The 27,515-nt window shown below is 41.5% G+C and overlaps 1 protein-coding gene across 1 annotated transcript in view; it reads right to left on the reverse strand.

Annotated features, from left to right (window-relative positions):
• Positions 1-3,444: 3,444 nt before the first annotated feature.
• The window catches only part of MYOM1 (myomesin 1), a 155,751-nt gene continuing 131,680 nt past the window's right edge, over positions 3,445-27,515 (reverse strand). The window contains exons 30-42 of the mRNA XM_040632692.1: positions 25,741-25,877; positions 23,487-23,631; positions 22,726-22,785; positions 22,363-22,430; positions 18,574-18,687; positions 17,772-17,859; positions 16,559-16,597; positions 16,363-16,468; positions 12,753-12,916; positions 10,287-10,323; positions 10,023-10,045; positions 7,622-7,677; positions 3,445-4,262 (exon numbers count right to left, since the gene is read on the reverse strand). Coding sequence (XP_040488626.1) covers positions 3,969-4,262; positions 7,622-7,677; positions 10,023-10,045; positions 10,287-10,323; positions 12,753-12,916; positions 16,363-16,468; positions 16,559-16,597; positions 17,772-17,859; positions 18,574-18,687; positions 22,363-22,430; positions 22,726-22,785; positions 23,487-23,631; positions 25,741-25,877 — 1,331 coding nt within the window. The 3' untranslated portion in view covers positions 3,445-3,968. The remainder of the gene's footprint in view (positions 4,263-7,621; positions 7,678-10,022; positions 10,046-10,286; positions 10,324-12,752; positions 12,917-16,362; positions 16,469-16,558; positions 16,598-17,771; positions 17,860-18,573; positions 18,688-22,362; positions 22,431-22,725; positions 22,786-23,486; positions 23,632-25,740; positions 25,878-27,515) is intronic.

Consider the following 27,515-nt stretch of genomic DNA (forward strand, 5'->3'; position numbering starts at 1 on the left):
GGGATGTGTCAAAAGCAGCTTTAATCTCAGGTTAATTCAGCACCTCTGCTAAGGTGAGAAACTTCTGAAGACTCTCCCTGATGTTCCACGTATTACAAAGTCTTTTCACGCAGGCTGGTGGGAGGGAGAACTATTCCCAGCCTGTGTGAGCCCCAAGGACTATTTGACATACTGCTTCCCAGCAGCTCTCTCCCCAGCACCCACAGAGCAGTGCTCCGCCAGAGACCCGTCCGCAGCTCTTCAGCATGGCTCCTCTGTGCCACTCAGTTCTCCCTAGACTTTTCCCCACAAAGTCTAGCTGCCTCGGCCTCTTTGAACTTCAGTCTCTGTCCCTTCAGCTCAATGAGACCGACAGGTGCTGTTTGGGTTCCGACTGGTTGAACTGCAGCCTGAACACTCTGTCCAGGGCCACACTCGTCCAGGCAATCATAGGTCTCTCATTTTGATTTCTTTTTCTCTCAGGGCTCATAGTTCTCTGTGTCTGTGTGCCAGTGCCCTTTTTTAGACAGTTTTCCCCCCATATATTTTGCCTGGTTTTCTAGTTGTTTATGGTGGGAGGACAATTTCCATAACAGTAATCCTTTGTGGGCAGACACAGAAGTCTCTTGTAGTGTAGTTTTACACGTGCTTCTCTGGGGCCCCAGACATTGGCCATTTTTATGGGAACTCTTGGCTTGAGATTTCTACACCATGTGGTGCTGTAAATTTGGACCCCACAAGCATGCAGTACTAGCTTGAGGAATCCATTAACTTTGTTTTTCTACCCAGAACCACCCCCAGCCAGATGGCAGGCTTCCGTGTAGCTTCTCCCTGTCAGTTGGTGATATTTTTACCATTCCCAATTTTTTGACTAAGCTACCCTTTGCGTACCCCAGCCTTGTGCAGGACCTGGGCGTATAGCTGTCCATCTCCAACAGTCGGAGCCACGTCTCCTGTTTTGATGTAGGTATTAACTGTCATCCCAGGCCAGAGGAGCTTTATCCGGGTAGAATTAATTCTTTTGCGTTATGGCATCTGTGCATATTTGATTTTTAGGTACTTGTGATGTTTTAGATAATTTATCTTAGTAATAGCTCAGCTTTATCATATTAACTTACAATGTTTAACTGATTGTGATTTTATGTTGAAGCCTTACTGAGTTTGTCTACAAAATGAGAACATTTAAGAGAACTCAAAATTTTCCATATCTGTATGCTTAGTTTCATGGGTAATTAAAATTATTTAAGTTTTTGGAAAGCTTTTGTTTGTTAAGTCAGATGATAGTAGTACCTAAAATGGAAAGCAAATATATTAATTTATAAATACAGTTTAATAAGTTAAAGGGAATTTAGTTATACCATTAAGGCACCCTTAAATTTTTCAATGGCTAGATTTCTAAATAGATAAATAAGATTTTAAAGCTAACCTTCAAGGATTTAGGAAGATTTAGATTTTTAAATTTATTACTTTAATAGATTGAAAACTCATTTTATAAAACAAAACTCTGAATAGTCTATTTTGTGTTCCAATGCAATCCTCTCTGTGTACCAGTAGCTCACAATTAGCAGGTCACAGATTCATGAATTCTCATGAGTTAGAAAGTCTTTCAGCATCATTAAATTGATAGATCTATACTTTTGTTCCATTTTCCCCTGTAGAAACAGCAGCTTTTTACATAAGCCATCAAATCATAATGTAGTTGATTTCGTTTGGTTGTTATAGTGGCTGAAATAGTTCTTTTTTTTGAGAGAGAGAGAAAGAGAGTGGAGGGGGGGAGGGTGCAGGAAGGTCAGAGGAAGAGAGAGAGAATCTTACACAGGCCTCACACCCAGCGTGGAGCCTGACATGGGGCTCAATCTCACAACCTTGAGAACATGACCTGAGGTGAAATCAAGAGTTGGACGCTTAACCGACTAAGCCACCCAGGCACCCCTGAAATAATTCTTTTTTTTTTTTTTAAGATTTTACTTATTTATTTGACAGAGAGACAGCCAGCGAGAGAGGGAACACAAGCAGGGGGAGTGGGAGAGGAAGAAGCAGGCTCCCCGCAGAAGACCTAATGCGGGGCTGAATCCCAGAACGCCGGGATCACGCCCTGAGCTGAAGGCAGCCACTTAACAACTGCGCTACCCAGGCGCCCCACCCCTGAAATAATTCTTATAACCGTTTTGTTGAGGAGTCTCAGCGTGTAGAGCTATGAGTATGAAAGCATTTTTCTCCCTCACTGCCACCTTGTTCCATCAAGTCCCTCTGGACTGGATGGCAGGAATCTCAGTGACACACACTTTGATTTCACAAGTTTTCACACAATTTCAGAACTTAGGACCCACTGTTTTAAAATTGTGTTTTCATTGGATTCAACGTCCGTCTTGTTTCCTCTCTGGTCTGGGCACCAGTGGTATGGAACTGGGGCGGTGGGGCAGGTAGCAGGTTCTGCTCACGCACACATACATCCCTTCTTCCCCTCCCCCAACCCTGGTGACTTTGCTGCTGGTTCTAAGATGGGTGCATCTGGGGTTCTGTGGAGGGTTTTGGGGGCCTCTCACCTGCACAGCTCCTGCTTTTCTTCTTTCTCCTCTCTTCAGTTCCCCTGCTGGTTCCACTTTCCTTGGGTCCCCTTGTCCAGAGAGAGATCTCTTGCTGAAGGAGGGAAAGCTTTAGACTGCTCAAGGTCAGCTGCCCTTGACATGCCTGTTAGTGAAAGCACAGCATCTCTCTGCTGCCTGGTGTTCAATGTCATGGCAACAGCAGGGGAAATTTGGCTACACAAGGGAATCAGATGAAAGGCAATTCCTAGTCCTGAATTTTGCAAAGGAGAAGATACGTAGCTATCTGTTTTAAAGGAGTCTGTTGTTCCATCCCTGACTTTTGGCAGGAGGATGGAGAGGGGAAACGTCTTTTCATCATAACTCTTTTCCTCCAGTGGTGTGTGAATGAGCGCAAGTGTGCATGTTTGGGGGGGGGCGGTGTGGGTGTGTGATGGTGATGGTAGTGTTTGGGGGTAGAGATGGGGCGAGAACGAAATTTCCTAAAGCATAATGCCACTTGTCAGCGAGCCCTGCAAAAAGGGGCGGGCTTCAAAGCTAGCAGTTCTCTGAACTCAGAATCGGGGTTGTTTTTTCCTTAACTGTGCGCCCTTAGTTGCCAGTTCTGGCATTAGCCTCCCACACTGTCTTATTATCCTTAATTGACACGTTACATGCAATTAGTTTGGGTATCCTAACAATGGAATCAACTTGATTGTACAGTAAGTCACCAGATGTATGGTGACAGATCAATTTCACACCCCTGAACCTCAACTGACCTTGGATGGCTCATCTTACCATGCTAGGAAGGTACTGCTTTAACCTAAAGGACGTAAAATCAGAGGATGTGCTATAAGATCCGGTGGCAAGGATGCAGCAGAAGCCACGCCCCCGAGCTGCCGAACAGGAAGAATGAGAAAACCACTGATGGGAAGGAGGAGAGGTGTGAGGACTGTTTATTAATACTGAGGAGGTGCCAAATCACAAGACCACCAATAGAAATGCACGTCACTATCATTCACAACACACAAAACATACCCGCCGGCTTAACAATTCGTCCCCGTCTTGACAGGATGCTGAAGTATGATCGCAACCCATGAGAATTTCCCGGGAAAAGTCTAGCCAAGTCCAAACACTGCTCCACGACACATTCTTCTGCTCTCTGACCATCATTCAACGTCCCTCTGACTTTATTCTGATCTTTCCCTTAAAACGGTTTCCTAATATTTGTGCTATCAGTGGCATTTTCTTAACACAGAATTCGTAAAGAAAAACTATTAAAACATTGTTAGTTGATGCTTTTTTACATGAATTAGAGATTTTACAACTTTCTCCCAAGCCAGCACAAAAATAGGGAGTAGAAAGCAGGAAGACTTCCTTACGCTTAACCCAAGCCATTCACACACAAGTTCTGCAAGGCAGCTCAGCACAGCTCCCCTCGCGTAGCCTTCTGGCGGTCTCTGGTCACTTGGCTTTCTTGTTGCCTTTCTGGGCCTGCTCCGTGGCCTTCCTTGCCTCCTCCTCCGGGATGAACACACTGATAGTGAAGTCGCTTATCTCCGAGCCATACTTGTTCTTCACAACCAGCCCGTATTTGCCCGAGTCGGCGGTGCTCACCCCACTGACAGTGAAGTAAGCAGTCTTGCCGGCCTCGAACTTGACACTACAGTGGTCATCTGGGACCAGCGGCTTCTCGTTCTTTAACCAGGAAACCTCTGGAGTCGGGTCGCCCCACACGATGCAGGTGAGATTAAGGGCCTACAAAACACGTTTTGTGAGAGGGAAGGACATACATCGGGTATAACGATCCAACTTCAAGAACCCTTCTGGTGGTTTGGCAGGACCCGAGGGAGGATAAACACAAAGCCCCTGGAAGGACGGGTGGCCTTACGCGGGTGTGCACCTGCACGAATTACAATCTGACTTCAATCCTGAGTAGGTTTCTGGAGGGCCTCAGCTTTCTGGTTTTGGGAAGGCTTATCATCAGAGCCACATGAAGGAGTTTGCTTCCAGTTCCCATCTGCACTGTTGCTTTCATAAACACATAGATGCCTTTTGCTCTCCTGTGGCATTTGGATTCTGTCTCAGTAGAGAAATCTCATTGCTATAAGCACCACCTGCTCACTTTGCATTCTGTCTGCCTCACAGAGCCCGGCAGCGGAATCACGACAGCTGTTTCAGATAATGGGACTCATTTTCAGGTTCCAACTCCTTCATTTTATTTCTCCCCTCAAACCCCACCCAGTCTGCTGTAGTTGCAAAGGTGCTCTACGAAAATGTATTCCTATTTCCAGATATTTTATTATACTGCCATCTGTGCTGGAACCCTCTTACGTTAAAAGATCAATGTTTAGGCCTGTAGTTTTACTTGACCATACTTTTTTATTGAAAAACTTAAGGATAATTGTAGAATCAGAAACAGTTGTAAAAAATAATAGAGAGATTGTATATGTGCCCTTACCCAGTCTCCCCTAATAGTAACACTTTACAAAACTATAGTGTAATAACACAAACAGTATATTGATGGTGATGCAATCCACGGTTCTTATTCAGATCTCCCCAGTTTGGCCTGTACTCATTGGTGTTTGTGTGTGTGTGGTTCTGTTCTATTCTATCCCTTGTCTAGGTCCATGTATCTATCTCTTCAGTCAAGATAAAGAACATTTCCATCACAAGGATCGCTCATGTTGCCCTTTATACCCACTCCTACTCCCTGCCCCCAACCTCATTTCTAACTCCTGGCAACCACCAATCCATTTTCCATTTCTAAAATTTTCTAATTTCCAAAGCATTATATAAATAGCATCATATAGTATGTAACCTTTTGAGATTGTCTTTTCTACTTGGCATAATTCCTTGCAGATTCATCCAAGTTACTGCAGGGATCAATAGTTTGTCCCTTTTTATGGCTCAGTAGTGTGCCATGGTACACCTATAAAGGTTATTTGGGCTGTTTCCAGTTTGAGGCTATTCTGACTAAAGCTGCTATTGAACATTTGTATACAGGTTTTGATGTGAACATAAATTTTAATTTTTATGATAAATGCCCAGGAGTACAGCTACTGGGTCATATGGTAAATGCATGTTTTCTTTTTTGAGAAATTGCCAAACTGGTTTCCTGAGTGGCTGCACAATTTTGGCTTACATTTCTACAGCAATGTAGGAGCGGTTCTGTCTCTCTGCATCTTTATCAGCATTTGTTGTTGTCACTGTTTTTATTTTAGCAATTCTGATAGGTGTTACAGTATTTCACTGTGGTTTTAATTTGCATCTCTCTGATGGCCAACAATATTGAATTTACTTCACATTTTATTTATTTATTTATTTATTTTTAAAGATTTTATTTATTTATTTGACAGAGATAGAGACAGCCAGCGAGAGAGGGAACACAAGCAGGGGGAGTGGGAGAGGAAGAAGCAGGCTCACAGCAGAAGAGCCTGATGTGGGGCTCGATCCCACAACGCCGGGACCACGCCCTGAGCCACCCAGGCACCCCTTACTTCACATTTTAAATTCTACTCTTGCATTTTTTTTTCTTACTGAACTCCAGAAAGTATAAGGAAAAAGAACTAGGGCTCACAATATACAGGGAAAAGGATATTCTTCTAAATATCCCTCTAAAGGGTCTTATATGATCACTTATTACCTCTTCGATAGGAGTCTTGTTTAAAACTGGGTGATTAAGAAATCTTTTCCCTTCCATGGCTAATTAGCATTTCTTACTGAATTATCCTATAAACCCATTTCTTCAAGAAAAATAGTCAAGCTATTGCCATCAAACTTATCCAAGTGGATCTGGGGGTTAAAACTTTTGTTTTTCTTTTTTCTCTGTAAGTAGGCTCCATGCCCAACATGGAGTGTGAACTCATGACTCTGAGATCAATAGTTGCATGCTCTACTGACTGAGCCAACCAGGTGCCCCGTGGGGGTTAAAACTTTTAACAAAACCAAACCAAACTCCCAAGTGACTTAGGTGTCATGGAAAACTACTATCCATACTTTAGATTTATTTCCATTATAGATCACAAATTCCTTTCCCATACATTCTCTCTCTCCATTCTCACTACAAGCCAGTGAGCTGAATATTTTGAACCCCATTAAATGAGGAACATGAAAAACAGAGTTTAAGGACAAAAGCAACCGTGCAATGGTTGAGCTTCAGGTCAGCTGTGGTCATGTATACTCCATCCATGAAGAAATGCAGCTGGATGAAACCTGCCTCTCACTAAAGCCTTTCCACGTGCCTTGTTTTATCCCTAGTCTACCTATTGTATGTCTTCATTGGGAAAAGGTTTGTTTTACTACAAGTACCCGTCCATTATAGCTGGCTTATTGAATTTGTCTTAATGAAACAGAGGGACAAAGAAAGTAAACCCAGGTTAGAAATTATGTTCATTGCTTTTCAGAGAGATAATAATGGAGCCAGGAAATACTAGTTTAAAGTTAAATGGACAGAAATCAGTTTTTGGGGCACCTGGGTGGACCAGTCGGTTGAGCATCTGCCTTCAGCTCAGGTCATGATCCCAGGGTCCTGGGATGGAGCCCCGCATCAGGCTCCCTGCTCAGTGGGGAGTCTGCTTCTCCCTCTCCCTCCTTCTGCCTTCCCAACCCCTTGTGCTCTCTCTCTCAATTTTATTTATAATAAATAGATAAAATATTAAAAAAAAAAAAAAGAAATAAACCAGTTTTCAACTGGAACAGAGCCTATAGAATTTCACGGAGCAGGATGTTTCCCTTTAGAGGTGAAGTATTAAACAGGACAGCCCATTTTCCACTAGGTGTTAGAGGTCACATCTTTCTCCAATTACGTTTGTCATATAGTTGTGATTGAGCCTTTTCTGCTTCTCGTGATATGAAAGGGTGCCTCTGGAAAGAGACTAAGTGGTCTACATGCGCCCACACAAAGCGAACTTCTATCCTGATGGTTGGCCTACAAAACGTTAAGATGACTGAAAATGGACTGCAATTTGAGTCTTGTATTGGCTACTCTGAAGTCAAGCCTAAGCAGCAGTGGCTTCAGATGAAGATGGTGGGAGCTCTTAGACGGAACGAAGCCTGGGGCACTGGAATCCATTGCTAGTGTGGAAGAAGCAGGGACAGGAGTGCTCCACGCTTACCTTGCCTTCCTGGATGGTGACCACATCGGGGAGACCACCCACCACTCGGGCGCGATCTGCAAGCATAGGCATTTCTGGTTAATCACTGAAATGATGAGCACCAGTGATCACACTCACACAAACACCCCAAGGAACTAACTTTCCAATTCAGTTTCCTTTTCCTTACAATTATTTTTATACCTGTTTTTAATATGCAAAATTAGAAAAGGATCCAGTAATTTGGAATGTTAATCCTTCCTCCCAGAGGTAACTTGTGTGTGTGGGTGCCTCTACCTATGCCTAAATTATCAGTTTGAGATGCCTTTGCGGTATTAAGACCTGCTCTGTAATTTTCATGACTATTTTCAGCCCTGGCCCTTCTGTAGCTCAGTGGGGCTCAGCTCGAGGAGACAGAGCAGATCTCTGTGGACAGCCTCCAAGTCTGCATGGCCTCTTTTAAGGGCTTCCCTATTATTTTAAAAAAAAAAAAAGTTGCATAATTGGAGGCTGTATGCCATGAGATCTGGTGGCTTGTGCAGATGTGGGCTTTCTTTGAGGCCTTTCCTAGAGAGCTTCCCTTTTTTGTCTCCTGGTAGTTCTTGGTGTTTGGGCTATGTAGGGCTATTATCTATGGCCACAAAGTACAGAGGCCCCCAGCTGAGGGGACAAGGTGTAGGACAGGTGCTGAAATCCAGAGCTGACCTCTTGCTCCCCTAGCCCCACCAAGTCCCGTGCTCTGGGTGTGACTGGCTTAGCCCCAGGGAAGGATGCCTTTCTGCAATCTGCTCAAAGGGACACTGTCTGACACTAACACAGTGGCCACCACCCTCTCAATTTTAGGTCTACTTCAATTAATGCGTGACTCTAGATCCCTGTTTCTACAACTCCATTCTCCACTAAGTCAGACTAAAGCTTTGAATGAATCTTGAATCTTGACTTTCTCCTGCTGATTCCATTGCACCTTGTACCACTTGTCAGCTCAACTCATCATCTGGCTCCTGCACCACCCAATGTGTGACATCAGGAAAGTCACCTCACTGTGTGGACCCTAGGCTCCTAACCTGCGGAATGGGGGAAGGATTGCATTACACCTGTGGACATGAAGTTACCCAGCTCTGCTACCATAGCATCCACGGGATTCCTCTGGGGGCCCTGGGAGGAGATCTGAGGAAGGGCACTGAGTCAGGGAGGCCGGGACCCCATCCCACCTTCAATTAAGCTAACTTGGCTTTTACTTATTTTACATTTTGGATCTGTGTGAAAGATGTTTGAATTAAGCATCCCTCAGCTTACAAAAGGTTAAACACAGGGGGCCAGAAGAGCACTCAAGTCTCTTCCAGCTTTAAACTGCTTTGACGCAGAAACTTCAGAAATGGAGGGAGGGTCGGGCTCCTTGCCCACCAGAGTTCAAGAATGGGGAGTGGCCATCAACTACGGACACTGGCTTTGCTTGTGCATACAGGAGCGGGAGGGGCACACTTGGTACCAACAAGAAGTGCTCCCCTCTCGCACTGCACTCCCTCAGCACACCCGGTGCTGGTGCTGGCATCTGCTGGCAGCTGCCTTACCACTCAACCAACCCAGCAGAAGAGGGGGGAGAAGGGAAGAGCAGGAAGGAGAGAGGAACCAAAGGTAGGAAGTTCCATCCTGAATGACCTGGGGCTACTTCTGAAAGGCTGGCAGATGACTTCACTTCTCACTCCGCTTCCTGGTTCCCTTCCATTCCTCAGGACTGACTCTACAATTTTAGCCCTCAACAATTTCCAAATTCTGCCTCACACACTCAGAGAGAACCTGAATGATTATGGTAATTAGTTCATGACAATCGGAATCATAAAAGATTGAGTTCTAGAAATCTCCAAGTATGAGGCCACTATGAGCAGTGAGCACGTTTCTGGGTACACAGACTTGACAGTTTGGTATTTGTTCACTCAGACTGTGAAGAATTCAAGAAGGCCTTATTTGGCTTCTTTTATCCTACGAGGGCTCTTAGGAAAATGCAGGAGTATTTGTTGGGTGACCACTTACAAGGATTTACCTGATGTCAAATTTACAGTTTCTTATTTCTTCTTTAACATAGATACATTTTTCTGATACACTGTGCCTGCTGCAAGTGATTAACAACTTATTGTGTAACTTGTGCCCCGAGATTTCTCAGGACACTCAAGGGTTAGCTCAAGTCAAGAGCTCAGGGACATTCTCAAAATGTAACCTGAGACCTTCTTTTCACAGACATTCTTACTCAAGAGACAAAATGAAAACATATGTAGAACACCTAAGATTAAAAAAAAAAAAAGAAAAGGAATGAAAGAAAAGGAAAAAAAACCCATTTTCACTCTCTGTCTGCAGTCACAATTTAAAAAAAAATAAAAGCGATGTTTTGAGACTATGCCAGGAATAAATGGGAAGGGGGTTTACTTACTTTTCTCGGCAATGGCAGCTTGTCTGTGGTTGAGAGAAACGAACAAACATGCAAACAAAGAAGAATTTTGCTTTAGTGGTACTTCGAAATAACGAACCTTGACTGCATTTCATTGCCTCGGAGACATTTTGCTGCTCGACAAAGCAGTGGGAAGGGCTGTTTCTAGGCATCTGCCAACATGAAAGACCCTCTCTAACCCTCAGGTGGGGGAGCAGCACATCACGTTCCAGAGAAATCAGGGCACACAAGTGGCAAGGGACTTACTTTAATCTCTGGAATTCAGCAAAGGCTTCGTCATATGCTTGAAGAGGAAAAAAAGAGAAGTTAGAATGTTCTCATCCAGAACTGACAACGCACAGCAGTGGATTAAAATTCACAGCCTGAGGCCAGTGGGGTCAGTCCAGACATGACTAAGCGGACTGGTAAGACTGTGCCTGCCCATTGACTCGGCAACATGATGGGCTTCACAGGAGAAGCCAATACTTTCTAGGGAGAAAAGATGAGGTAGTGGAGTTTAGAAGCCCCCAATTCAGTGAGAGACCTTCCTTTCAAGCAGAAAGGCAAAGATTAGCTCTGCCAAAGATAAAATGGTAATAAAGGTGGTTGTGTGATAAGCATCCTGAACACCAAAAAGGCTTTTCTCTTATTAAATCATCCCACGCGACACAGCCGCCTAACTGGACGGTTAAATGTTTCCATATGACACGGTCTGGCCCGTCTATCTGTGTTAAAGGGCACAGGAGCTACTGTGCTCCCAGCCTGCGTCAGCGTCGGCCTGAAGCAATGCTTCTAAGCTGGGCAGGGGGCCCAGAGAAAAGACAGTGAGACAAGGAAATGAGAGCCACACAGTTCTAAAATCTTTCTTCCCCCTTGAGCCTGCCCAGCAAGCCACTTTGAATAATGCAGGGGAAAAGGCAGCTTTATTTTGAAATCTCTCTCACCTCCACTTTAAGCTCCTATGTGGTCTGGGAGTCATCATATTTTATGTCTAGAGAGTATTTACCTAATACCAGTCCATCCCCCTCCTTTGACAGAGGGGGAAAAATAAGCATAAAGAGTCAGGCTTTAAGTCTCTGGAGGTGGATAGGCAGAGCCAAGCTAAGCATTCAGTTCCCTTCCTTTTGCCCACACTACACCGAGAAAGAGCTGGGCCCTGCTGAACCAATCTGCTTGGGTGGGCCAGAGAGTAAAAGAAAAAATTTTTTTAAGTTTTAAATTTATCCACCCCCTTCCTGTTTCTCGTTTTCGGTTGTGTTTCAAAATGTCAGATGGACTGCAGAAGAAATCCCCTGTTACTGTAGAGTGTGACTCAGGCATGGCGAGGCCTGCAGGCAGCCACTCCCATCTTTCTAGTCCTCATGGGTGGGAGATGGGGGGTATGTGTGCAGGGGGGTGGGGTGAGGGGAAGGGTCTGGGGGCTCAGCCCAAAATAATTCAAGGCAGGACTGCTGAAAGGCTGTGCTCTTAACTGTGAGTCTACTCTCTGCAGATTAAAAACACTAAGAGTTCTAGGGGTGACTGGGTGGCTCAGTGGTTAAGCGTCTGCCTTTGGCTCAGGTCATGATCCCAGGGGCCTGGAATCAAGCCCCGCATCCGGCTCCCTGCTCAGCGGGAAGCCTGGTTCTCCTTCTTCCTCTGCCCCTGCTTGTGTTCCTTCTCTCGCTGTCTCTCTCTCTCTGTCAAATAAGTAAATAAAATCTTTTAAAAAATAAAAAATAAAAACACTAAGAGTTCTAGAATATTCAGATCACATTTTAGCATATGAAGAAGTGGAAGAAAAAGTTAGTCCTTGGTCTCCTTGAGGACTGTTAGGCAGAAGCTAGACCGGAGCAGTGGAAGGGCTGCCCCGAGGCTGAGTCCCAAGTCCTTGAGGGGGAATGATAGAGACAGGAGCTGGCGGCAAGGACAGGGATAAATAAGCTACATATTAAAAGCCTCAGGGCACAACATTCTGACCCTGTGGCTCCCAAGACCTTGGGGCTGACACATCAAGAGCCGCAGGTGTGGAACACACGCTCCCTCTCCTCTTCCACCTCTCTGAACTGTTTAACTTGCGGTTGATAGTTGTACGTTACCTCTCCACTCTGTCGCTCATGACTGCCTGCTCCTCGTCCGCCTTCTTTCCAGGTGCCACCATTCTCTCAGCAGATGACCAAGACATCTGAGGCCATAAGGACCCAACTTGTCCAACTTTCTTCTCTTCTCCTCACTATTGATCTTTGCGTAGTCATATTTCCCTACCCCCTCCCTCTGGTTTCTGAAGAAAAGGGATCCCTGCTCCTTTCCAAAGTCAACGCCTTCACCCCTGCCCTGGATCTCAGACCTCCCATGCTTCAGAACATGGTACATTGGTTATTCCTTGTCACTCACATCTTCCAGCTCAAACTTAAACTCTATTAAACTTGCTCAAATTCCAGTCACCATAACAATTCTTTTTTAGTGCTTGTTCTTGCTCAGGTGACTATAAATCAACATGCTCTCCTCCTTCGTGAGCATCTTGATAAGGTAGTCCTTTCTCTCCGTGTTTATTGTCTCTACTTCATGCTTTTCACTGATACTCCAAGACCCACTAAACTCTTGCTTCTACCCCCATGCTGAACTTAAATTGCTTTCTTAAAATCTCCAGTCATCTTCCTATAGTCAGATGTAACGGCCTCTTATCACCCTTCCTTCTTTTTTGAAAGCCCACCCCTCCACAGGAAAGTTCTAATCTGTAAAATATTCATTTACCTTGTCCAGAAAGGTCCACTGTCTTCCGGTGTCCAGTTTTGCCATCAAAGAGCTCCATTACATATTTGCCTTTGTCATTCGGAGTGGGCTCATTGATTTGCAGCCAGATCTGCTCCCCGGTGACCCCACTCTTAACTCTGTCTGTGTACTTAACAGGAGTCCCGCTGTTCATAACAAAGAAAACATTGTTATCGTTTGCTTTCATCCAGAGCTGATTTTTACTTAATCTCTCTTGGAAGGTTTCACCTTAGAGTTTTATAGGGTTTCAAACAACATGAGAACCATGCATGTTCAGCTACAGGAAAAATATGGGGCCCGAATCACAGAACTTGGATTCCAAGTCCCAGGGTGGGGGTGGGGGTTGGACAGTCTGTACATTTAACTCCCAGTTGCAGTCTGGGGCCCTAGCAGATTACAACACCAATGCTCAGTGGTATTAATTGTCTTTGCTTTTGCTTGGGTTTATTTGTAGGACTAAGAGAATTTTTAAAGCCAAAAGGCCAAACTATATATCCTATTATTGCGTATTTCTTGCAGATGGTCTATGGCTATAAGTCAGATTTTACAAACTAATTAAAAACAGACTTAAGGAGGTTCATCTGTGGCTGACATCTATTGACATATGTGGTTACAAAGCTATTTAAAACATATGTAAATATGTACTTGGTAGTAAGGCCAAGAATAAATGAAAAGCAGAGTCTCTGCCAAAATGAATGAGGCACCTTCTCTGTCCCTGGACATGAGTTTCTCCAAATTCTATGGTAGGTCATGAGCAGACACATACATTGCATTCTTTACAGGAGAATAAAAGCAAATCGATCCCTTGGCCTTGTGAGCTGATGGTTTAGAAATGTTACTGTTATAAATGAAGTAAGAGAAGGGTAGAGGTAGGTGTACTCTCAGTGATGCTAAAAGAAACTTTATGAAGAGTTTGTAAACATGTAAGGAAATAGGAAAAAAAGCAGTATAAAAACTACTTATAATAACAATTATGCACAGAGAAAAGACTGGAAGTACGGCAGAAAGTTTACACTATGGCTGGGAAAACTATGGGTGATATTACATTATAAGCTCTTTCTAATATGTAATATGATATTGTAAGTATATTTTCTAAAACAAGCATGTATTACATTTGTTGTTGTAATAAACAAAATGAACTAAAAACAGAAAAACAAAAATCTCCACTAAAAATGTTTTAGCTTTCAAATAAACATTCAGCATTTTTCTTATATGCTACATTCTCTAAAAAATAATCACAAACTGCTGTAAGAGCACCTGGGTGGCTCAGTCAGTTAAGCATCTGCCTTCGGCTCAGGTCATGATCTCAGGGTCCTGGGATCCAACCCTGCATAAGGCTCCCTGCTCAGCGGGGAACATACTTCTCCCTCTTCCTCTGCCCCTCCCCCTACTCACAGGCACGCACTTTCTCTCGCACTCTCTCTCAAATAAATAAATAAAATCTTTCAAAAACTGAAAAAAAAAAATCTGCCATAAGATGTAGGGTAAAGGAACATATCTATGCCCACAGACTTGAGTCTGAGCAATATTTATGTCTTAAAGAGTTAGGAAGAGAGACAGTCCTCGGTTTTGCTATAATAAATCTGTTTGAATTCTCTAATCTCTGACCAACATGCATAATAGTACCTTAGATTTGTAAAGCCCTTCATGGTTTACAAAGTACCATAAATTTCATTCTCTCATTGGCTCCATCAGCATTATGAAATAGAACAGGTATTATTGTCTCTATTTCATATGAGAGAAACCTGAGATTTCAGAAAATTAAATGACTTGCCTAAGATTCAAGGGAAGATAGGAGCAAAGTCAAGGCTAAAACCCATTTCAGGCTTTTTCCTGTTATGCCGCATACTTACGTAAAGAGAGTGAAGACAATTAGTCCTTGATTCCTGAATCTTTCATAGGCACATGGGTACACAAAACAGTCATTCAGCTGACTAGACCAAATAGGGTAAGAGGTTTATGCCTTGTTACTCTAATAGCAGCTTCCTTAAAACTGAATGTTCTAATTTTTTTGAACAAGTGATTCTTTTAAAGATGATATAAAGCTTTTTGATTGATGATTCAGTTAATTCATCTTCTCTTATTCTTCAGACTGATCTATTAGAATGTCCTAGATGTCACAGAGGAATTTCCTAGAATTTGATCTATTTTAACTTATAATTACTTTCCGAAAATGTGTTCTGAAAGAAACAGAACAAAGGACTGAAACCCCAAGCATTCAAATTGAATTTTGCTTGTTCTCCCCCACTCCCTTTATTTAAAAGAACTCAGGAAATGAATGAGAATAAGAACGAAAACACTGTTCTCTATCACAGTAAAGTCATTTTAAAGAAAACACAAATGTCTGTTTTGTGAGACCCAGTTCTGTTAATAAATGTTTCATCTAGACTTTTAAAGCAACTTGAACACAGAACGGTGCCATCGTGAGGGGAGCTATGGAGCCAAGCCTGGGCTCAGTCCTCCGCCTGCCACTTAGCTGTGCGGCCACGAGCAAGTCACCTCCCGGAGCCTAAGCTTCCTAGTGCCTAAAGTGAGAATTACCTGCCTCCTTAGAGTTGTGAATATTAAATGAATTTATAACGTGAAGGGCTTGGGGCAGTGCCAGCCTATGATAGACACCCACCTAGGGAAGATACAAATAAACCCTGTTGGGTGCCTCCTCCCAGGATCTACTGCTCAGTGGGGCTCCTACAGGACTTCTGGAATGAGTCTACTGCATCTGAAGAGTGGACTAAAGGTGGCTGTGCCCCGTCAGATTTCTATGCCAGGCCGCTGTTCTCTTTCAGCTCAGGAAATTCAAGGAAGGGCGGGGGGTTAAGGACAGTGCCAAGGGTATAATGGGGGAACTGGCTGGACTTAGAAACCTACTTTAGCTCTTAGAATCCCAGAGATGAACCTGAGTTCACCTATAACTCCACAAAGGAATCTAGGATTAAAACAGATCTGCAGACTCAGTCTAGCTCATATACACATTCCCAAAGTGATCTTGAATTCTCAAAGCCTTCCAAGGGTGGACAAGAGACATGCTAATGCCCAACTATGCCAACTGCTATTAATGATAACAGTAACCAACTCAGGCACTCCACTGGACTAGGTTTCTTTGGTGAATGGCTATTAATTCATATAACAGGAAATGTGGTTGCTCTTGGTGCATGCTGCTTCAGTTTTGTTCCAGACCAGAGCAGGGGTTAGCTGTGTAGAAAGAGGGCTTAAGAATCTGGTTTTGGGTGCCTGGCAAAGCAGAGGGAGCCCAAGCTCACCCTTCTGGAGGTGGAAATTCCATTATAGAGATGTGTAAGAATTATGACAGTTCCCAGATCACAAAGACAGATGATCTTAGCCATCACTGGCCTCAGCACGTATGTGTTGAGGGAAAGTGCTAACCTCACGCTAAGGGAATAGTGGGGGTGCTTCTGTCCTACACTTGTCAACGTCAGACCTAGGAAGTAAGAAGGCTTCTTACCTGAGGGGAAGAACAGAGGGTTGTTGTTGCCCCCTCCCTACCCCCTTAACACACACACACACACACACACACACACACACACACACACACAAGAATGTCTACATGTCAGTTAAGTTCCCATTTACTTACTTGTGGAACCAGTTAACTTTCAGATCATCCAGGTAGTAAGTAACAGAAGAGTACAGCCGGATGCCCTCAGCTGTGCTCTGGATTTTCAGGTCTGTAGCAGACAAAGCTGAAAGAGGAAAACAGCATAGTTCTTACAGCTGTAAGCCCATCTGGGAGAATAGTGAAGCATTGTAGTGGGGAAACCATTTTAACTTACCTATTGTTTTACATACTTCAGTCATCAGTTCTTTAAAGGCTGTGGATAGAGATTCATAGACAGAGCTTTAGCATAAAAATGCTTCTTGTGAGGTCAGATCTCAAGCTGCTGGTAGCGTGTGCTCTCAACATTCTCCTGCCTGGTGAAGGGTATTGGCCACAGGGGAATTTGCTGGACAACTGACAATAAGTGCTCTCTGAGGGAATAATACCTCAATTTGTATCAACTTTTAAAAGTTCCCTGCTCTTATTTTGATATTTTTTTTCCCTTTAATTCTTTGTAACTATCACCATATTTACATTCTAGAGAAACCCACAGGGAGATTTCCAGGAAGGTTCTTGGCTTTAGGATTCTCAAGTCCCCAGAAGACTTAGTTTACATATGCGGAACGTTCTTATCTGTGTCATCAACTCATAATGAATTAACCATCCAGGTTCCCTGATACCTCTCAGCCTGATAATACTTCCTGCCAATAAGCACATTAAGTCTTGCCTCCACTAGGAACAGGAAGGTGAAATCAAAGTCAGACCCACACTGTTGTTAGTAATATTGTTCAAGATCTTGTTCAAGAACACATTGGAAGTTTGGTGGTCACATGTAGGTCTTCATTATCATGATATATTTGTCCTTAGAAGTCTGAAAAATGGAAATTGCTTTCTTGCTCTGCTAATAACATATTACATTCATATATAAATCTTTCTTGCCACCTGTTAAGAGTGCACGTTTTGGCGACATGCTTTTCATGGTAGGTTGGTCGGTTTGTTTGGTAAAGGAACATGCTCTCTCTCTCTCTCTCTCTCTCTTTTTTTTTAAGTAATCTCTACACCCAGTGTGGGGCTTGAACTCACAACCCTGAGCTCAAGAGTCGCATGCTCCTCCCACTGAGCCAGCCAGACGCCCCACACAGTAGTTTTTGATCCTGGAACATTTTTGTAGGGTTGAAACAAAAATGATGATTTATGTTGAAAACAGAACCTTTATGGACTATGGACTATAAATTCTCTGAAGATCAAAAGTACACTTTTGATTTCCAGGAAGACTAAAAGTGAAGTATTTTTGAATAAAAAAGTAGTTCACTCTGCTGGAATTTCAATTAAAACAAAACAATTAAGACAAAAACTCAACATGGCTTTAGTTGTTACTTAGCCTTACTTATGTCTGGTAACCTGTACCCAGAACACACAAAATGAACCCCAGCAGCTGGAGGACTGACCTTCATCCACAAGCTTCAGTCTGCTCTTATCTTTTCCTCTGTCGTCTTTCAGGATAACTTCATAAATCCCAGCATCTTTCTTGGAAAACTAAGGGGGAATAGAAATACCACATTACAGTTTATAGCAGCCTCAGAGTATGGTGTTTGCATTTTTTAAGGTCCTGTGGTTTATAGAACTGCTGTCAAATCACACATTGAACAAACATCTGGCCGAGTGAGTGATGAGGACTTCGCAGATGAACCCGAGAATCTTCATTTGACCTGCTAGAGGTCCTGATTTTTCACCCTTTGAGGATACGATTGATTTGAAACTTAAAGTTCTTATCCTTTACTCTGCCTTCATATTAAAAACTAATGATCACATATATGATCATGAAAGATATGTTCTTTTAGACAAAAAGTAGATAAAAACCTGTACTTAACTGAATACTATGTCTAATTGTCTCTGTACTTTTAGGGAACAAGTTATCATGAGGCTTAAGATCAAACCAAGAAGAATCCACTTAATTGCCCTGCCACTCACCCATCTATGAAAAGAGGTAGTTCAGAGAGGCCAGAGTTGGTGGTGTCTAGCCCATACTGGTTGGATATCTGACAAATCCACGCATTATCACAAGGTGAGAGAAGCTTTTGTGTTCCTATGGCTTGGTTTTTGGGTGATGTCCGGGCAGGGATCTTTGGAGCAGCTAGAAGTAAGGTGTTAAAAATGCCTGGGGCAAAGGAATACAGAATCTAGTCTCTTTTTTAGAAGAATGTAGGGTATAGAACGAACATATTACATTTCACATTTATAGTCACCTACCTCTGTTATAAGCAGAGTACATATACCATCCTTAAAGTCATGCTTTTCATCCACTGATATCTCTCTCTCATCTTTGTACCACACAATATGAGTCTCCTTCTTAATATTTGCCACCTAGAAGAAAAACCATAATTATACTTCTTGAAATAAGGGAATGTTACTCTTATAAAATGTAGCATTGGATAGAAGAAAAAGCACTGAACTTGGGAGACATAGATTTCTAAAGGGATCAGTTGAAAGCTATTTTAATCGATAAAGCGTTTAAAATAAAATAGATACACATAAAAAAATAAAATAGATACAAATGAATAAACCTAAAATCAATAGCATCTCTATTTCCAGCAGTAAACATTGACTTAACAACTGTCTGGTGGAGAGGAAAGAATAGATACACACATGTGAGCATGCAGACTCAAATAAAATAAATAATAATAATAAATATCTGAAAACCATAGGCAGACACATCCCATTACATTAAAATATAGCCTGTATAACAAAAAAGTGGCTTTATCAAAAGAACGGAATGAATATAGTATACATCTATATAACAGAAAGTATATATCTAAATGATTAAATATATAACTAAATATTTTATTTATTTTTTTAAAGTTTATTTATTTATGATCTCTACACATGGGGCTGGAACTCATGAGTCTGTGATCAAGAGTCACATGCTCTATTGACTGAGCCAGCCAGGCACCCCTCTAAATATTTTTAAAAAGATGAACAAAGCTTTGCAAATAAATGTGGAGGGGAAATATGTTTTTAAAAACATTTTTTAATTAAAATGTTTTCAGGTTTATTGAGCTATAATTGACATACAATGTATAAGTTCAAGGTATATCACACATTGATTTGACATATGTATAAATTATGAAATGATTACCACAGTAAGTTTAGTTAACATCCATCAAGTACGGTTTAGTAAATTCATTGCTTAGCAATTTTGAGGAAACTCATTTAAATCTCATATCCATACAAATTTCAAATGGGCTAAACAAACTCATATGGTTAAAGGGATCTTGAGCTTTATCTACAATGTTTGAATTTTCTACAAAGAAGAGTATATTCTGTATTTCTTATGGAATTAAAATTGTATAAAAAAAATAAACACTTCATACAAATCAAGAAAACAATCCCTAAGACCCCACTGAATAACTGAAGAAATGAACACACAATTTCCCAGAGAGGAAATACAACTACAAAACAGATTTAAAATATATTTAATGTAATTAGAAACAAGGATATGCAAGCTTTACCATGTTAAAAACTTTCAGTTAATAAATGAACATAAGAACCAACACGGGTAACTATAGTAGAAACCAGCACACACAAACATTTTTTATGATCCTGTAAACTGGTCCCTGAATTATAGAAAGTAACTGTGTTACTAGGCGACGTTGCTTCTGATAAAAATGACCCCTGACTGGGAAAATGCATCTGGACTGGGAGGGACTAGAAATGGACTCAATAGTTTTCGGTTTCCCTAAGTATGCTGACCCTTGTAATTTGGGCATGCCCCTATGGGGACCCCTGGAAGCTCTGCCTAGGGACTTGTGTTACAAGATGTATTGGATCATTAGGGCATGAAGTATTTTTAAAGCCATTGCATTTCCTGCACTGACCAAAGTAGGTCTTGCCCCTTATACCTTAGCGGTCATCAGGGGGTGGTGAAGTGGATTCCCACAGGAGAGGAGTGCCCAGCACTGCCTTGCAGGCAAGCGGGGTTCTAGTCCTATATTCTGTTGAGTAGACTAGTTCCAAATGGGGCCCATGATAGTCTCATGAATCTGAATGTTTAGCTACACAGACTCCGTTAACTATAATGAATATATACATTGCTATATGTACCTAAATTGCTATAATGATGAAACAAAGAGCTATGGGAAGACAGAAGAAGGTTCATTCTATCTGGACGGAGAAGGGAAAGGCCTTACAGAAAAGATGACGAAGCAGAGCCTAGAGAAAGGATTTTGTCAGAGAAGCTGAAAGAAGTTCACTCCAGGTACTGGAACAGCATAAATACATAATGTATGAATATTCAGAATCTATTTCTAGATTCAGAATCTGGGCAAGGGGCTGATTCTCCTGAGGAAAGCCATCAGAATAGGACACCAGAGCTCACCTCCTAGAAGGCTAGTGCAACAGGTAGTACAGAAAGGAGGACAGACATGTGGGCTCGGGGAAAGGGTGGATTATGGGGTGAGCAGTGTGGAGGAGAAAGTGAGTCGGGGGCAGCATGGCAGTGGACAGCCAGTAGGAGAGAGAGGGTTTTGGCTGCTGCCTGAGAAATTGTTTTTCAGGAAGTTTTGCCATTTCCTGAGAGCCGAAAGCCTAGAATTTATCTTTGGACACATTTCGGGTAGACTGCTGTTTCTTTAAATGTCATCAGACCTGGAGGAGACTGGGGCACTTGGGTTCTGGCTTTTATAATGCCAAATGCCAAGTTCATGCTTCTACTTTGGAATCACTGTCTGCTGTCACGACCTTCACACTCCAGCCTCATCCAGCAGTTGCCCATCCAAAACATTTTGATGACTCACTCAGCTGAACACACCATGAGCTAAGGCACAAAATGATTTAGAATGTGATATGGACTTTCATTTTTAAAATTTTCCCAAGGCCTAATGAGACAATTAGTTGTGAGCTGCAAACTCTTTACCAAGCCTCTCCCCTTGGGGCAGCACACTGGTTTCAGAACCCGCAGCTGAGCTAGCCAATACTCAAAAGTATTGTTGCATCAGTCACACAAGTTAGATAGGAAATTGCTACATTTCCATGGAAAGACAGTGTATCTGGAATGATTGTGGAATGGATCTCCTAGTTAGGATGAAGATTTGGCCTGAAACAAAGACACTGTGAGATTCTTCTGAGATTAATTTTTTTTAAAAAATGGGGAGGGGGGAGGAGAAGAATGAATAGGCAAAGCACAGAGGCTTTTTGGGGTGGTGAAAAAACTCCAAATGATACTATAATGGTGGATAAATGTCGTTATATATTTGTCTAAACCCACAGAATATAGAATGCCAAAAGTGAACGCTAATGTAAACTGTGGACTTCGGGCAACTATGATATATCAATGTAGGATCATCAATTGGAACAAATGTGTGACGCTGGTGGGGGATGTTGATGAAGACGTACAAGTATGGGGACAGGGGCTTGATGGGAAGTCTCTGTATCTTCCCTGCAATTTTGCTGTCAACTTAAAACTGCTTCTAAAAAACATAAAGTCTCAATTTAAAAAAAGAGAAGAGCCAGTCCTTATCAACTAGGGTGTAAGGAATAGGAGCAATCAGCTTGTCTTCCCATATTTTTATGTTGTTTTATTTTGTCTTATTTTATGTTTCATTTTATTTTATGTTTCTTACCAACCAATGATTACAATAATATTCAATAGTAAGAATGTGTCACTTAGCATTTTGGTTCAAATGGAGATGAAAAATTTCGTTCAAATGGAGATGAAAAATTTTCTCACACTCTATTTTATTTTTACTTCCCTTATATCAAATATTTCAAATTTATCTGCTTCTTACCTTGCATTTCTTCTTCTTCTTCTTCTTCTTCTTCTTTTTTTAAGATTTACTTATTTATTTTAGAGAGAAAGGGAGAGAACACACACCCATGCAGGGGAAGGGGCAGAGGGAGAGAATCTCAAGAAAACTCCCCATTGAGTGGGGAGCCTGACACTGGGCTGGATGTGGGGCTCAATCCCTTGACCCACGAGATCATGACCTGAGCCAAAACCGAGTTGGATGGTCAATGAACTGAGCCCCCCAGGTGCCCCCTTACCTTGCATTTCAATAGCACATTACATTCACCAGTCACTTCCCAGCTCAAATACTCAGCAAAATGAGGACCTATAAAATTTTAATGACATCAGTAAACACTCTACTAATCACAAATGCAAAATCAAAGCTCATTCTTAAATTCTAAAGTGATATGTGTATGAAGTGCTATTTTAAAATTCAAGATTAATTTTCAAATATTTTAAATGGATACATATTCAATAATAAATATTTTCAATTATTTTTTATTTACCAGGGCATTATTAACATAAGCAATAATATACATTTAAATTTGTTATGGAATTAATTTTGGAATCTTTTTTTCAAGAAATTGAAGTTTTTCTCTTTATTTACTGCCCATTTTTACCTTGTTTCCTGATCCATTCTTGCCGCTGGAATTCGGCTTCTTTCTGGAGCTTTTTATAAACTAAAATAGATAAACAAGGAAGTATGAAATTGAGTTGAGTGGTATGACTGTATATGCCAGCCATTGTGCTGATTTATATTCATTATTATAACATACTCATACAATCACAACAACCTATTTAAGTTTTTATGATGAAGAAATCAGCTAGGAAGGTTAAGTAAATTGTTCAAGGTCATGAAGCTAGGAAATAGTGAAGTCGTATTGGATGTTGCAAAGTAGAGTCTTGGCCAGCCTTTCCAAATGCCACATTTGTTAAATGCCACATTTTACATCTTGATGGTTTCTACAGAGGCTTATAGCAGCTGACATATAATTCAATTATAAAGTATGATTAATTGATCTGGCATGCGCCACTTTTGCATATTTTTCTTCTTAATGTAAGTAGTTTAAAGAAAGTACATAGTATAAGGTAGTGTCATTGTTTCTGAGATACAGATGCAGTCTTAGTTGTATTGCAAGCTCCTTCACTGGAGAATTTAAGTAATAAATACTTGTTTAGATATGAGATCATTTAACTTCAGTCTTCCCTGTGGGCTAAGGTTAACTCTGGTGAAATACTATGGAAAGTATTAACTGAAATTGGATTCCAAAGTTTGAAATACAGGAAACAATTTCTGCTGCCTTCCACGTGACCACTTTTGTGCCGTAGGGTATTTGCACTAAAGGGAACAGTCTTTCAGTTACTGGGCAAGACTTCTTACCATCTCCAATGAGAACAAGAGTAGAATGGCCAGTTGCTTTTCCATCTTGAAGCTGGAAAGTATATGTTCCCTCATCCTCATCCTGTAGCTTTTCCATGAACATTTCAATTATGCCAGTGTTTCGGTCAATATGCATCTTATATTTCTTCAATGTGGAAAGCAAAACAGAAATCAGTGAGGAAGATAGGATGCCAACGACTGATGGAATAAACTCAAACTCCGAAGAATCATAATTTTAACAAAATTTCTTATTAACATTATTTTTTAGATGAGCTTTCAAAATCTTGTTTGCCGGAAACAGAAAAATACAACGTGGCATATATGATCTTGGCCAGAACTGATTACTATAAAGTCTGAAATTTAATTTTTTCAAATACAAATAAAGTTTTGTTATTCCAAGTCACAAATGTCAAAAAGTTGTTTTTAGGTTCCCATTTTACCTTCCAGATTACATTTGTTTTAATTAGCAGAACAATGCAAAACAACAGGCAGCGTGAGGGATGTGTTTTTGTCTCTCCATTGCTATATCCCTCACGTCTTGTGCGTGCACGTCTATAGCAGGCAATTAATAAATATCTGCGGAATTAATATGTGAATAAAAATGCTTCCGAAGCATTTGAAACCCATTTGTTCCTGATAAACCGAACTTGCCCTACTGTTCTGTGCCTATTTTATCATGTTAGTTAGGCACCTTTTTTTCAGTGTAAAGATGAATCTTACCCTTGGGCATACAAATGCGGGTTCTATAGTGGATTTGATATATGAAGTTTTCCTATGAAATGTCAAGAATGAAGGCTCAGGTCTGGGATCAACTCTGTGCTGCAGTCCATGCCCCAGCGTTTCCCCTGCAGGAAGCCAGTCTCCAACTGAGACCCCATTTTTGCTTCACTTTCCTCTACCTTAGCTTGTTTTGCTAATCCCCACTCCTGAGAATACGCCCCCCTAAATCAATTGAAAGAGAAATTCTATTTCAGACTGTCCTTCTAGGGAACTTAGCCTAAGACACTAATTTCCACACAACGGAATAGTGCATGTATGTAGTGTAGTGTGTCTTCAAGTTCAGAGTGTGTATGTGTACGTGCGCGTGCGTGCAACACGAAAGCGTGTGTGAACACACGAAGGGGAGTGTGTCTGTGCACATGTATGCACGAGTGGTCCCTAAATGGTTGTGGCAGCAGACAGTGATGCCAACAACGCTTTTCCTTCCCCTCCGTTGGCCAGGTAATGAGCATCGCCATCAAGGAGAATATTTTGAAAATAGGGAGAAGATGGGCCACCGTGGACTTTGTGACTTAATCAGGTTCTATCCACAGTTGCTAAATGAGCTGAAAAGAAATATATTACATATTCTTTTGCTATTTATGTTATTCATTCTCCCCCTCACTAATGAATCCGGAAATGTTTTAAAAACCTGTCTTGATGAAAGGAGAACAGGTTGTTAATAATGGCCACAAATCAACCTCTCTTCTGTCTTTTGAGTCTCTCATTTATACCTGTGAGGGCACAGTGAGAACCAGAGCTCCTAAGCCCAAGTTCTTCAGTACCACTAGGTACTGGCCTGATTCGGAGAGGACATATAGAGTGCAGATGTTATAACTCTGTCCATGGAAACTACGTTTATGTTAAGAGCAAAGAAAAGAGAAGATATATGCAATCACCTATGTAAAAAAGACATCAGTAGACATACACACACAGAAGTGTAGAAAAAGACCAAAAAGCATAAACCAACGTGTATATTAAAAAGTCATAAGACTTTGTGATTTGTCCCTTCTGAGTCTTTATAATTTTTTTTACAATAAAAATGTATTGCATTTTTCACCAGAAAAGCAATGAAAGATATTTTTGCTGAGCCATTGAAACAGTGGAGGCCATTTCCTCCCGGTGAAGAACCAAGTTCCTGCTGAGGTTTCTGATGTGAGTATGTGAGTTCAGGTAAGCACACTGGCTCTTCTGCTTCTCAGGAGAGCAACTCAATTTTCCTGGGGAACCATACTTCTTGACTTGCCTGGGACTTCTTGTCCTGGAAAAATTATTACTAGAACCTTCTTTCATTCTCGAAAGTGTCCCAGTTTGGATAATATGATATAATCAATCTATGTTTTTCTGTACTTTTTTTTTTTTTAACACGTGAAATGCCTTAAACTCTCCTACCCCACCCCCAGTGGTTTTCATAACAACTTACCTGCATTTTAATAGGGCTCCCTCAGCATATTGTACAGTGATATGTTCAGAATCTAAAAAGTGTAAAACATACCGGCCCTTCAAAAATCTCCTTGTCATTAAATATGTAGCTGACTTTGGTGTTGCCAGACAGCTTCTCAGCCTGCATCCAAAACCGGACCTGGCCTTTCTCCAAAATTTCAACTGCCAGCTCTGACTTAATTGGAACAGCTATGCAAAATAAAAACAAAAATAGTAATTTTATTGGTAACCAATCTTTAATACAGATTTTTCAGTGAAAAACACTCAATGGAAATGACAATATAGCACCTTGCTTCTTGCAAAGCCCAGAGGCAGTAAGAACATTGTAGGGAAAGAATGATATTCAGAGATGGAACACCTGGGTTCTTTTTTTTTTTTTTTTTTTTTAAAGATTTTATTTATTTATTCGACAGAGATAGAGACAGCCAGCGAGAGAGGGAACACAAGCAGGCGGAGTGGGAGAGGAAGAAGCAGGCTCATAGCAGAAGAGCCTGATGTGGGGCTGGATCCCAGATCGCTGGGATCACGCCCTGAGCCGAAGGCAGACGCTTAACCGCTGTGCCACCCAGGCGCCCCGGAACACCTGGGTTCTAATCCTGCTCCACTTCGGGCAAGTCATTCACCTTCCCTGAGTCATAGACATCTCAACTGTAAAAATGAGGAAGATAAACTTACCCCTAGGGTTCCTTCAGCTAATCTGTGTGACTCTCTACTGTGGCTTTAGGGACAATAACAAAGTGTGATGAAATAGTCTTGGGCTGGCCCCAGGAAAGCTGGAACCTAGTCCAACATCAGCAACTATGTGATTTTAGGCAGGTCACTTCACATATCTGGGCCTCAGCTGACTCATTTATAAAAGAATGGGATTGAACTGAATGTCCTAAATGGTCAAGAGATTTTCCAGCTCCAACATTCTATAATCTTAATTACTTCAAAACACTGGGAAAGGAGCTAAATTTTATTTTTTTTCAACAATCTAACTCAATTTAACTCTCAAATGTGTTTAAAAATGAATTTTAAAACAGAATTAGTGTTGATGATATATACAAGATGAACTAGCTTATCATTGAAACTCTATCCATCCCACTGATTTGCCAGTTCATTTACATTCTTAGACTAGGCAGCAGTTTTCAGAGGCAAATCCGTGAGCCACTATTAAGAAGGAATATTAGGATGTAACATGGCTTGCCTCACAAAGGAAGTGAAGGAACCATGTGGTATCTCTGATATATACCGTACTGCTCAAGCCATTTGAGTCTGGGGGAAATTTTAAAAGCTGGCTGATATTTCTCAAAAACAGTTTTCTAAATTTCTTGTAACTTGAAAATATTCTCTATAAAGACTCCTCCAGCCCATGGCTTTGTATTAGAGGTAGCTCCAGGGCAAACTTTGTTGAAAACCATGGCTGTCTCTCAAGGTTTGGTAGTCCTTCATTTCCTTTAGGAGAAATCATCATCCTTTGCTTTCTCTAAATGGTTCTTAAACTAATCTCAAAATTTCAACAGATAAATTGTAAGCTTCCCAAACTTGTATCAAATGTACATCAAAATTTCTTTGTACTTATCCTAAAACTATCCTTTCCAAACTTTAAGGGATGCCTTTCATTTGCACTGTTCCATAGTCATCGTGAAACTCAGTTATGACTTGTTCCAGTGAGGAACTAAACGGAGGCTCAGATGTCATCCATTGAGGGGTGTCCGTGATGCATAGAAGATGGGCTCTGATGTCACACCGTGACCTTGAACAGTTCTCTCCCCTGGACACCTCATGTTTCTCACTTGCTAACATGCATATTATCTGCCTCATAAGACCACCAAGAAGACTGAA

The sequence above is a fragment of the Ursus maritimus genome, unplaced genomic scaffold, assembly GCF_017311325.1.
Source record: "Ursus maritimus isolate PB19 unplaced genomic scaffold, ASM1731132v1 scaffold_18, whole genome shotgun sequence".
Classification (NCBI taxonomy): Eukaryota; Metazoa; Chordata; class Mammalia; order Carnivora; family Ursidae; genus Ursus; species Ursus maritimus.